This window comes from Aplysia californica, unplaced genomic scaffold (assembly GCF_000002075.1).
Source record: "Aplysia californica isolate F4 #8 unplaced genomic scaffold, AplCal3.0 scaffold00171, whole genome shotgun sequence".
Taxonomy (NCBI): domain Eukaryota; kingdom Metazoa; phylum Mollusca; class Gastropoda; order Aplysiida; family Aplysiidae; genus Aplysia; species Aplysia californica.
The window spans coordinates 1088617-1101174 of record NW_004797441.1 but is presented as its reverse complement, the minus strand read 5'-3'; the positions used below and the strand labels follow the sequence as shown (position 1 = coordinate 1101174).

At 39.3% G+C, this 12558-nt stretch overlaps 1 protein-coding gene across 2 annotated transcripts; it reads left to right on the top strand.

The window, feature by feature from the left end:
• The first annotated feature begins 2515 nt into the window (after positions 1 to 2515).
• LOC101852321 (cytochrome P450 26A1) lies at positions 2516 to 12532 on the top strand. Of its 2 annotated transcripts, none has more exons than XM_005098068.3 (7): positions 2516 to 2709; positions 4428 to 4626; positions 6441 to 6694; positions 7821 to 8064; positions 8463 to 8772; positions 9703 to 9836; positions 10337 to 12532. In XM_005098068.3, the coding sequence occupies exons 1-7, from the start codon at positions 2702 to 2704 to the stop codon at positions 10691 to 10693; spliced, it is 1506 nt and encodes a 501-aa protein (XP_005098125.1). In that variant the 5' UTR covers positions 2516 to 2701; the 3' UTR covers positions 10694 to 12532. The 2 variants fall into 2 exon arrangements, with proteins under 2 accessions (XP_005098125.1, XP_005098124.1); XM_005098067.3 differs by lacking the exon at positions 2516 to 2709 and adding an exon at positions 3408 to 3550.
• The last annotated feature ends 26 nt before the right edge of the window (positions 12533 to 12558 follow it).

Here is a 12558-nt window from a genome sequence, read left to right as displayed (position 1 = left end):
GAGTGGTGGGGGTGGGAATTGATATAAAGGCTGAAAATAAGGGGTTGGAGATAATTAGACACCGTGTATTTTCTTGATAGCCTGGTAGTCTCACGTTTAGAAAACCCCCCTTTTCCAACATTCTTTCGGCCTACTGCTCTATTTCAGTACCGTATCTCTGTGTATGTGTCAGTCGTTTTGACTGTCTGTCTGTCTCTCCTGTCTGTAGTTTTATCGCTTTAATTGTTCTAGCGTTGAATATTATAGAAGAGTTTGAGTGCTGTAATGTGAATCCTCAAATGTACTTGTTCAAATGAAAATGCGACGAATGGAAATTACAAAGATTTCTTTGTGAACATAGATTCATATTACAAACAACAACAAACAAAACGAAAAAACAAAAGCCAACACATTTACCGGTAGGCCTACGTTATACTTAATATATTAATATGCAATAATGAAGAGCACCGGACAATGAATGAAAATATACAGCGTACATTCATAGACCAAAGAAAGTATAAAGACACTCCCTCGGTGTAATAGCTTTCTAGTGAGTCAATCGATCTTGTTTCTATTCTCGTTCGATGTGCAAGTACTTGATGGAATATCGTTCAACTGTAACTTTGGGGCCAAACAGTGCGATAGCTGGTAGTTAATCCACCCAACCCGTGACCTCTTTTTCGACGCGAACTGGGTCAGGACGAGGGAGTTTCCGTCCCGCCAGTGATGTGTACTGACTACTGACACACAGATTCAAACTTCTTTGTCCTTAGTTCTTCGATTAACCGGGGAAAATGATAGCCTCCGACATAGTGTTTGGTAGGCATATGTATCATTTTCGTTTTAAAAAATGATTCCAGTTATTTCAAGGGGGTGAAAAAGGAGAAAGAGGAGAATATAGCAATATAGCTTCTGAAGTATTCCTGGTCAATGTACAGTATATTACAGTTAACAAACCAAAAAGAAAGGTACCCCCCCTCTCCCCAACCCGATTTCGCAAACACACCATCAGAAACAGGAAGATCGAGGCCAGCGTTGGAGTTCCTGAAGTGGTGGTGGCTGCGCTTTGTTGTACGGACTGTTATTGATCGGAAAATGTCTGTGGTGACTACAATTGCAAGCAAGGCTTTCCTGACCGCATTTCAGGAGTGAGTTTGTAGTCTTGCCCAAGTGCTCAACTGTAACTTCAGGGGTCTTGGTGTTCGTCGCTAAAACCAAGTCTTTGTGTTATAGTGAAAAAGAAAAACTGAGGATATAGGAGTAGCCTTTTAAAAAAAAAAATTTTTTTCAGTATCTATTTAGGAGACCTATCGATCCGTATTCTCAGGCAATGTTTATTTTAATGTTTTGGTTGTTCAAGAAAGCATTAGCCTAGAAACGTTCGTGTGGCATAAATCAGAAAATATTAGAGCTTTCGACATGAAAAATATCACAGATATAAACAACTATCAAGGGAGTGGGGAGGGGAGGGGACATATAGAGGCTAGCTTTGAAGAAAATACGTAATCGTCATGCTTTTCTTTGTTTTGCACCACATTACTAACACAAATTGTAATCATAATTTTTTTTTTTAAAGCTTCATTAACTGCAATTCTTTGTTCAATGAAAATTACTTAATTAAATATTTTCGTCAATGAAATGTTGCTGGCCGACTTCTTGTAATTCGATTCCTGCCATGACTGTTGACAGAATCATAAAGCTTCAGATCGTGGCACACCATGACATATAATACAGTTAATTTAAAGAACGTTTACAGAATATATAACGGAAAAAGAGAAAGGGAGGGGGGGGGGGGGGCTTGCTGTGTAGATGATAATATGCAAGATCGAATGTACAAGCCAAGCAACTAAAACTGCCCAAAGCTGTTTATTTTTAAGAAAGAAAAAAAAGGATGAAAAAGAAAGAACGACATTTGAAGACACTGCAACGTGAAACTCACTATATTTAAACAGAATGGAACACACAAAAAATAGCTTTTCCCCCATGTTTCACAGCATAAGCTGTTATTTCCTTCTCAAACTATAATGATACAAGGAACTAGGATGTATAAAAGCTTTGCATGTGCACCTGTTGCTTTCATTTTGTTTGCACAATCAGTGAAAAGTGAATGACCCCATATCCTCCAATTAATATTGTTTTATCGTCATGGTTATAATCAATTAATACCTGTACATTATTATTTTAATTATCTCTTTATTTATTTTCTTATGTATTTATTTTTTCGTATATATATATAGATATATATATATATATAATAATAATAATTTTTTTTGACAATACCAGAGGGTGATTCTAAAGGCACCTATCTCTGATTTTTTTTTTTTTTATATGAAAGGAGAAACTGGGACAGATATTAGTTCAAAAGATGCTTTTTATTTCTTTTATTCATTTGACAAAATTCCAAAATATAACCCTACACCACTGGAAAATTATTGATTTAGAGCGCTTGCCACCCGCTTGGCCTAAGGACTTGGGCAAGACAGTACCAGGCAAAGGGGCGCAACTGAAAAAGGCGGTGCATGGTTTGACCCAGTAAACGCGTCACTGGGCCAGTGGGTCATTTGAGGCCACGGAGCCTGGTATAAGAGCTCGGGACGGCCATGGGCGGGTCGTGTGCGCGCTCGTAGGTTTGAACCTACCGTGTCTGGTGAGCAAGTTCTCATGGATTAGCCCTCTACCCTCCTCCTGGGTTTGTTCGAATGGAATACAGTTCAAGCATAAGATGACTACGTAAGTTTTTGTTAACGCTTTGGAAACTTTTTTTTTTTAAAGACGCGAAATAAAGTGCCCCTTTATGCTGACTGCGCCGTCTGGAAGTATAAATTGTAGTACGATTTTCATAATTTATTTCGTGTACCCGTACATCTATTTAATATTGAAAATATTTACTTACATCTCTTGCGAAGGTTGCATATTCAATTTTTCATTAAAACCTTCATTAGCTCTCTAAATTTTCGAAGATGAGTTTGGGCTAGATAACTTGACAATGAGTCCTAGGCTAACGTGACATAGAATCTAGGCCTTCCAAAAGCTGATATGTTTTTAAACGAGGTACTGATTGCAAGCATAGGGTTCATTAGCAAACACCATTAAGTAGCAACAAGTGTATGTTTTGTTATTTTGGTTGAGAGACTAAGATTTAAGATGGCGTAACAAATATAATATGACAGTATTTGTAACTGGGATCAAATAATCTTCTGCTGGCTGCTCGATCACACCAAGCGTCAAGCACAGACCAAAAAAAACCCCAACAACATTCAGAACGCGGACGTTTTTGGGTGATGCGTCTGTCATGTTCGTGTCTGAATCGATAATCGCTCTTTTACAACACTAACAATTTTGTTCTTTTGCTATCATACTGTCAGTCAAAAAAATATTTGTGGTATCTTTGTGAATATTTGCAACTCATAGATGTTTACTTTCTTAGATCTTCATTTTATCCGCGAAGGGATATTGTGGGAGCGTTCTCCTGGTCTAGTCTAGCCTAGGCCTACTCCATGCCATAAGTGATGTCAACAGATGTTCCTGATTCTACCTTAAGTGTCACAGAAACAAAAATGGGAAACGCCACGTTTGTTGCTTAAGATTTTGTTAATAATACAATGTGCACAGTGTACTAAATTGTTGATAAAGATGTTTCATATAACACAAATGTTTCAGTTCTCAGTGACCTTTGCTTTTTTCTCTTGTGTGACCTAGATCTGCATTGATAAAATGAGGCAAACCTAGGCCTAGTTTCTACCTATGCTCTGCCTTGCAAATTTTGACAAAGATGTAGGCCTACCTAAACAAGAGAAGCTTTTGCTCAAGGTAGCTAAAGCGGCATGTTGAAAAAAAAACCCAAACGCAATTATGATTTATACCCATAAAGCTGACACTGGAAAGTCTCATACGTCACAGCAGACACAACAGTAAAACACAAAGAAAAACAACTCCAAAACATGTTATACCCTAACAACAATCACAAAGACAACAATACAAACAATACTGTCATCAGCAATGAACTCAACAACGTGGATAGTGATAAAGGCACTCACATAAAAAAGCAACGATAATGAAATCTACAAGAAGACAACCCCCCCCTCCCCATACCCCCCCCCCAAAAAAAAACACCCAAAAAACCCACAAAAAACCCGCGAATCCACACAATGCCTGTGACAGTTGTGGTTATGAACGAAAAATCAGTTGTAATCACAGTTCAAGACTTTGGGATGCAGTGCATCAAAGGGAAACAAAAGAAAGAAGAAAGACAAAGGAGAAGTTATATTCCGTCCTATTTTTTACATAGGTGTTTTTGCTTGTTGACTTTGCCTAGCCGAGAATCCCTCTTTCAATATAATTATAATTCTTGTTCTTGCTTGCTGTAGTTGATACAAAATAATGTCTCTTATTTTTGCAATGTCTGGTTACATCTTGTAAACACGATTCCATGCTCTGTGTTGTTTCAGGGCTGTGTTGACCCCAGTGTTGGGTCTGATGGTCCCGATGGTCTGGTGTAGTGTGGTCACAAGCCTTGTGTTGGCAGTCTGTACGTTGGCATGGAGACTACGGTACAGCGCAATGAAAGATCCAGCTTCGTCCCTCCCCCTCCCTCCCGGCTCATTGGGCTGGCCTATAGTTGGAGAGACGGTACAATTTGTTGTGCAGGTATGTGACACACCTCCTTTGCTTTCCCTCATGAAAGCATTTTCAAAAGATATATTTTAAATGTATATTACACATAAGTCGTTGCTTTAGATATGTGCTTGCCAACCTTTACGTATCCAGCGCCCACTTCCGCCACCTTCTAAAGACTAAGAATGTTCGTTCCCCATACCTACACGTATTTCCACGAAGGGTATTTAATAAAAACCTGTCACTACCCTGGCGTTACCCTTTGCCAACCAAAATTACCAAAATCGCCCACTAGTGTGTGATGCAGCCTAGGCTGGCAAGCACTATTTTAGATTCTAGTATGATTCGCAAATAGAAGAAAGGAAAAGGCTGCCTGGTGCAGCGTTAATGCTCATAACACGAGTTTTTTTTTTGCGGGGGAAGCTAGAGGTGTTGTCAAACTAGATTTTAGGATGCCGGCAACATTTCAGTTCACACAACAGCATTCAATTTCAGAACTGTCTTTAGTTATTGTTATTTGTTCTGTGTGTACATGTCTTACCGAAAAGGAATGAGATTCGAAGATGAGTAGCAGGTAGACACAATTTTGCTGATGCATGATAGTAATTAAAATCGTTATTTCTACGAGGACACCGAAAGGTGGTTGCAACATGAGAAGACATTGCTCACCAAAGGAAGAGGGTGGTCTTTAATTCTGGAGCAACTGTCTTTCGAAGGATAAAGCAGATTAAAATTACCGAGTTTTTCATATCCAGACATATTTTGATCAGTATGTTAGACTCTTTTCTTTAGATTGACCAAGATGTTTGATGTCTTAAAAAGAACTGTGGCCTCGAGACCCAGCAGCCGTGTTTTATTCACGTTTAACATTAATTAAAAATACAACCAACTAACTGCACTTCTATAGAAATGGGTCCCACGCGCAACCGTGTTAATAAACAATGAGATAATTTAGCTTGGCGAGAAAGAAAAAAAAAGACAGAATACTGATCAGAGGCTATAACAAAAATCTTCCTTGGACTCTAAATAAAATTAAATGAAATACTCAAGAGCCTTTTCGTATTATCATTTTGCTTTCTCTTCTGGTGAGGTGATATCGAAGGCGGCATAATTATCCTGCAAATCTCTACTTTGCATGCATTGAAGTGCCTATTATAAAGATAAAGGTATACGTGGAAGAGACCCCCCCCCCCCTGGATAAACAAGTAAATTATGTAATAAAGAAATAAAGAAACAAATAAAGAAATTAATAAAGCCAAAGAAAACCAACAGCTACCCTGTACACTTCTAAGTATGCATAACTCTTTTATAGCAGCGAAAGTAAATAAACATAATAATTAAATATGTCACCTAAGTTGACTCGAAACGTTGTTGTACCCCAACAGCATAATGTTTACCATTTTCGCTCTTTTTTGTGTTTTGCATAGAAAAAAAATCAAGTGATGAAACCCAGGACAGATTGTTAAAAAATTAGATCAGATTTTAGTTACGAATAAAGAGGAAACAGACGTAAATACAATGCTTCAGTAGCGCATTATGAGTTCTCAAAACAGGTGTGCTACGAAACAACAACAACAACAACAACAACAACAACAACAACAACAAAAATAACAACAACAACAACAATAGCAGCAACAACAAAATCAACGACAACTACTTGATTTTGATTTTTCCATTGAAGGGAAATACCCACAGAAGCAAGTTTAATTAAAACTGAAGTCACCAAGATTGATGAGAGTCACCTATTTTGGACTGTAGTCCATAGAAAAAGGTTTGCAAGTCCTCGCTAAATGTTATGTAAAAAATCATTTTTATTAGACTCTCTATTTTCCCCCAATTCTGTGCAGGGCGCTCAGTTCTATGTCGATCACTTCAAGCGCTACGGGCCAATCTACAAGACCCACCTACTGGGCAGCCCAACAGCACGTGTGTCCGGGGCAGAACATCTGCACCATCTGTTGAACAGCGAACCCCAGAGCCTCACAATGAAACTGCCGGGCTCAGTGCGCCATATGATGGGCAAGGCTAGTCTTGTTACCTCCAAGGGTGATGACCATGTCAGAATGAAGAAGATCATCCTGGAAGCTTTCACAACCACCAGGTAGGTCTTTCTTTCTTTCTTTTTGTTTTCTTTTTTTTCTTTCCTTTTTCTTTCCGTTTTTCTTTTTTTTCTTTTTCTTTCCGTTTTTCTTCTTCTTTTTTCCATTTCTTTCTTATTTTAGCGAAGGTTTAGAGGGTGTTATTGACAGTTTTGCTTTCTTTGCTAACTATCTGTATCTCCTTCCTTTATTTCTTGACTTTTCTCAGCTCTAAATGACCATTATGGTGTCTATGTGCCTTCTCCAACTCGGATTCAGTTTTTTGCATCCCAGTTTTGTTTCTTTTCTATTGACAACACTGCTGATTAGTTCCTGCTTAAAGTTAGATTTACTCCCGTTGTATTGCTCCATGGTTATTGGATTGGTTTCCTTTTTCTTATGTTTGTGGTGGTTTCCATGGCCACAGGCAGGCCGGGCAGGTGTCTCCGTGAGGTCCTGATTAAAGTGAAATGGTGATCAGACGTTCTGTCCTTTAAGTACGGAATATATGCAGATAATTTTAGTGAAGTCTGAAATGTGGTATTTCGGAGTCTTGAGTTATACACAAAGTTGCATTTTTCATTTTGGTTTCTTGTGTTCAATGTTACTTCTGCTTGTCTTCTTCTTATACACTTGATTTTGGGAGGATAGAAATGTTTTCCATTAACGTCCAGCCTTAAAGTAAAGGCGTCTGTGGTGTAACTGACATGCTCGTTACCTTGCACACAAACGATGTTCTTTCGGTTTCTTGGTTAAGAGTTATTCTATCGATTGTTTCCACCTTTCTGTGGAATTGTGGTCTCCTTTACAGGCCAGGGTAGCTGTGCTAGGTAGGACGGAGCAGTCCACTCCCTGGTCTAAATGATGTCAATGTTTAATGTTTTAGTAAGAGTTTAACGGCACTTGCACTTGCAATAAACAAGGTCATACAAACTGGAGATTAGAGATGTTACAAGAGACTAAAAAGCACGAGAAAGAAGGAGGAGAGATAAGGGTTTACTGTTAGATGTTTGATAGGAAGGAAGGAGCGAACCACACCAAAGCATCTGCCAACCATATACTCATGATTGATAGGGGAAATAGAACGTTTACAAACATCCTTTAATCAAACTTTTGAACAGAATTCAATTCTTTGTTTTCCCCCTTCAGACTGAGCGACTACCTGCCGTGTGTACAACAAAATACGCAAAGACGCATCAAGTCCTGGTGTGGACAAGGTCGCATTCTGGGTTTCCAGGCGTGTGAACAGCTGATTGTGGACCTTGTCCTGGAGCTGGTGCTTGGCTGTAGACTTGAGAATGATCGGGACGGCAGTGTGCGGAAAGCGGTCATGACCATCAACAACAACTTGTTCTGTGTACCACTCAACATCCCAGGAGGAGGATTCTACAAAGTGAGTTCCCTCCAGTTCTTGCAATGATTTTCTAGTGTGTGTTGTAACTCTCTCTCTCTCTCACACACACACACACACACACACACACACACACACACACACACTCACACAAGTACACAGACACAAACACACACACATTGTCTCTTTCTTTCTCTCTATTTTTCTCTCTATCTCTGTGTTCCTCTCTCCCTTCTCTCTGTCTTTCTCTCGCTCTCTCTCCCTTCTTCCCTCCTTTTATTCTCTCTTCCTCTCCCACTCCGAGGGAGGGCGTAGAAGAGGCCACTAACTGAGAGAGAAAAAAAGATAGACCTGTTTCTCTGTCTCAATAAGGCAGTTTTGAAAAGAAAAAGACTGAAACCTCTTCATAATATTAATATTAATTCCACATTCCTTCACAGGCTTCTAAAGCAAGGGCGATAATCTCCGAGTTCGTTTTGCGACGACTTGCTGACAAGGGGGATAAAGAGCATGTGAGCATGTTGGAGGTGTTCCTGGCTGCACACCACACTGAAGTGGGTGCCGCTGGGAAAGGCGCTGGTCAAGGGCTCACAGCGGAGGAGATCGTAGACAACGCCATCAGTTTGATGATCGCTGGTACGGGCACCACTTCGGGGGCGCTGTGTTGTCTGCTTCTTCTTCTCGGCCAGCACCCAGAAGTGGTGGAAGAAATAAGAGAGGAGCTGAATACTGCCGGACTGCTCTCCCCTGGTACGTAAAAGTTTTATTTTTCCTGACTAAATTGCTGATGTCATGTTGTTTTGGGTTTGTCTGTTTTTTGTTGTCATTTTTGGGGGGGTTGTTGTTTAGTTTTGTTTTGTTGTAGTTATTGTTGCTTTTACTTTTTTGTGATTAGGAAAAAACTCGTTGTCTTTTCCTGACCTGTAGATATATTAACCTGTTCTTTCCCCTGCTTCGTTTTTTCTTTGAACTTTCACCCTCCTTCCTTTCCCCTCAACAGCTCCCAGACCTCAAAATCCCAATTAAAGTGTCCATTTTTCAATGTTGTGGTTACTTGTGTTTTGCAGTTCTCTTTCCAAGTCAAATTAAACAGGGTTTGTTTGGAGGGCGGGGGGTGTCTGTTTGAGTGGAAAAAAGGAGGGGGTCTGATATTAAAATAGAACCCTTAAATGTTTATAATTGCTTTTAGACTCATTTAGTTTCTAAACCACGATTTAGTAGCAAATGGTCATATGGTGTACACAAAGATAATTACTGTCGATTTATAGTACAAAGAGAGTAAATGTTAGTATAATTATAATTATCTATACTCTTATCTCGGAAAACGTTACCTGTTTTACCCAGTCCACACAAGCAATCAATGTTAGTCAAATTGAGTCGAGACCAGCCAGATTTTCTATCACGGAGAGGCAAAAGCTGGCATTGAAGCAGTCTGATCAAACCCACCAAAATCAAACATGGTTGTATTTTAAAGGATTTAATCAAATTGTGCCAAAATGGCAGATTTTTGTCCCTCCAAGAAGGAAAATCCTGGCCGGTCCCAACTGTATCAAATAGATCAAATTAATGTGCACTGGGTATCAAAATGTAAATGTTAAATCATTGCGTAGGTGACACCATAACTGAGGCCATTCATATACAAATGCTTTCGTTTCAAATTCTTAACACCCTCTCCTGCAGACGGCCCGGGAGAACTGAGCTATGACGTGCTGCAAACGCTGGAGTTCACTCAGAGCGTAATCAAGGAATCCTTGCGTCTCCACACGCCAGCCGGAGGGGCCTTCAGGAAAGCGGAAAAACCTCTAGAAGTTGCGGTGAGTGAAATATTAACAATGGTTATCTCTCTTGACTGACTATGTGGAGTAGTTGGAGAGGGAAAGAGAGAGAGAGAGAGAGAGAGAGAGAGAGAGAGAGAGAGAGAGAGAGAGAGAGAGAGAGTAGTGCTGTATTGAAATTGTGTCTCTTCCTGTTGTTGCCCATTCCTTCACGAATGAAGCTCTCTTTTACGCATGGCCTCCCCTGTAAATACTGTTATTGAAGTTTCACGGAAAACTAGTTTGTCCATATCATTATCTAACAACTGCAGTTTTTCCAGTTGTGCTCCCCATGTAATTTTTGCTTGTTGTTGCCTCTGATGGTACGACGAAATTAAGTAGAAAGTCCTTATCAATCTCACGTTTTCCAAAAAATACTTGCAGTTGTACTAATGGGTAGATCTAACAAAGAAAAAATAAATAAAACCATGTGTCTTACGTGAAGTGTTTTGAAATAAAAAGTGGCACAATGCTCATAAGCATTTACTACGATCTTCCAGGGCTACCACATTCCAAAAGATTGGACAGTTGTGTACAGCATCAGGGACACACACAAAAGTTCCAAAGTCTTCAAAGATGTTTCTGAGTTCAAACCGTCTCGATGGCAAGACGCCGAGTTGTCTGAACGGCTTCACAGGGAAAACCCTTGCCACTACATGCCCTTCGGACGAGGACCAAGAGCTTGCGTAGGCAAAGCGCTCGCAACAATGGAGATGACGGTCTTCCTCGTGGAACTCTGCCGACTTGCGACGTTTGAGCTACATAACCCTGATGCAGACATGGTGTTCCTTCCGGTGACAAAACCAGCAGACGATCTACCGGTGACTTTCTATGCTCGTAAAGAAAAATCAAACTGAGAGTCTGGACAATAATAGAAACGCACTGAGCTTTGATACTTGGTTTCTAGATAATACATGTATTTCCATTCACTACTTGTTTGAGCGGCCTGTCTTATTTGGAACGATAATATTGTTTGTTTTAAAGTTGTAAAGTTGAGAGATACAGGGTTCAAAACCCAACTCATATTGAGGGCCAAGTTTGATCTTGTTTTCAAGTCTTTTGGATTAGGCGAGATAGCCTAGTGAAATAACTATTACAATATAATCGATATCCATATTATAGGAATTCTATTTATTTATCGTGGTTCTGTCCAGGGTACGATTGTGAAACTTAGAAAATCATTGTTTGTTGTGAGGGGGTGGGGGGGTTAATCTATTGATTTAAATGTCATATTTGGTTGTAATTACGTGTTGTTCATTGAGCATCATACTCCCCCCTCCCACTGATCTTTTCTCTTGATTGAAAACCTGTTCCTGCAGGAGGAAAAAAGAGGAAAGGTTTTGAAGGCATCATTATCAGCTGACACTGTACAAACGTTTTAGAGATTTCACACTAAATGTGTAAATGGAATAGGGACTCACGAGAATCATTCATGCTTTATGCTTGCTTTTTTAAATGATTTTTAGAATGTCGTGATTATTCCTACTCACCTTTGTAGATAAATTATGAGCTACTGTGAATGAATGAATGGGCCAATGAACGGAAAAATGAAAGAGTGACAGTGGAGATAATGATGGTGATGATGATGATGACGATGATGGTGATGGTGATTGTGATGATGATGACAATAGTATCTCTACATTAAAATTATGACTTAGGGTTTTACTTTTTAAATCAAACTGTAAGTCACGAATGACCACTCTGTAAACAGAACAAAATAAAAGATTACAACTTACTCCGGAATCTCACATTAAACTCGTGAAAGCATAATACGATCTATCTAAAGTTGATTTAAACTTGTTTTATCGTTCATATACAGCTGTGTTCGATAACATGTTGTCTTGAAATCAAAATATTGAATCCGTAAAATTACTATCAAATTTCTTTTGATTCACTTTTTTGTCCATTGTGAGCTTTAAGTTTGATCATACTCCAGTAGTCAAATTCACAACTTAGTTACGCATAACATCAAATCATTGATTTTATAGAGCATTATATGCAAATTCTATCTGCAATGATTGCCTATTAGGCATAGTATTATTATTCCCAGCCCAGTACCGGTTCTACCATGACTTATATAAACAGATTTCATTATATTCATCGAATGTCATCATTGATTGCTGTATTTCAAATAATCCCGATGAACAATTTTCATTTTCAAAACCGGTTTACAAATCCAGTCACACATTTCGTTTCAGTCGTCTTTGGTGTCTTTCTTTTCAAGCACCAAGATACATTTCCATACTGTATATTTTACTCACATATGTATTCAACCAATGATTAAATGTACTTTTGTGTTATGTATTCTAGTATATCGTTCTCACGCCCTGCTTTATTGCAGTTTGGCGTTGGGTCCGTGAAACTACTCAGTGCCATATTCTGAGATTTTTTTCCTGTATAATGTGAGGATGCATAAATCAGTGCCATGTTCTACAGAAACACGCTGAAATGTTTTCCTGTGCGTTTTCGGGATCTGTGAGTCTACTCAGTGCCATATTAATTGCTGACAGATCTGGACACATTGTCTTTTCCTTGTATAATCCTAAGATTCCTTGGGTCTGTGCCATATTCCATATCGACAGATCTACATGTCTTCCCTTTCCCCTGTTTACTATGGGGATTCCGTGAGTCTTCTCGGTGCCATGAGAGAACGAGAGAGAGAGAGAGAGAGAGAGAGAGAGAGAGAGAGAGAGAGAGAGAGAGAGAGAGAGAGAGAAAGAGA

What these genes read in the sequence shown, in the direction of transcription:
- LOC101852321 (XM_005098067.3), top strand. Translation starts at nt 3,489, where the DNA reads ATGTCAACAGATGTTCCTGATTCTACCTTAAGTGTCACAGAAACAAAA. An exon ending in GAAGCTTTCACAACCACCAG is followed by an intron (nt 6,695 to 7,820) that starts GTAGGTCTTTCT and finishes TTCCCCCTTCAG; the next exon opens with ACTGAGCGACTACCTGCCGT. An exon ending in TGCCGGACTGCTCTCCCCTG is followed by an intron (nt 8,773 to 9,702) that starts GTACGTAAAAGT and finishes CCTCTCCTGCAG; the next exon opens with ACGGCCCGGGAGAACTGAGC.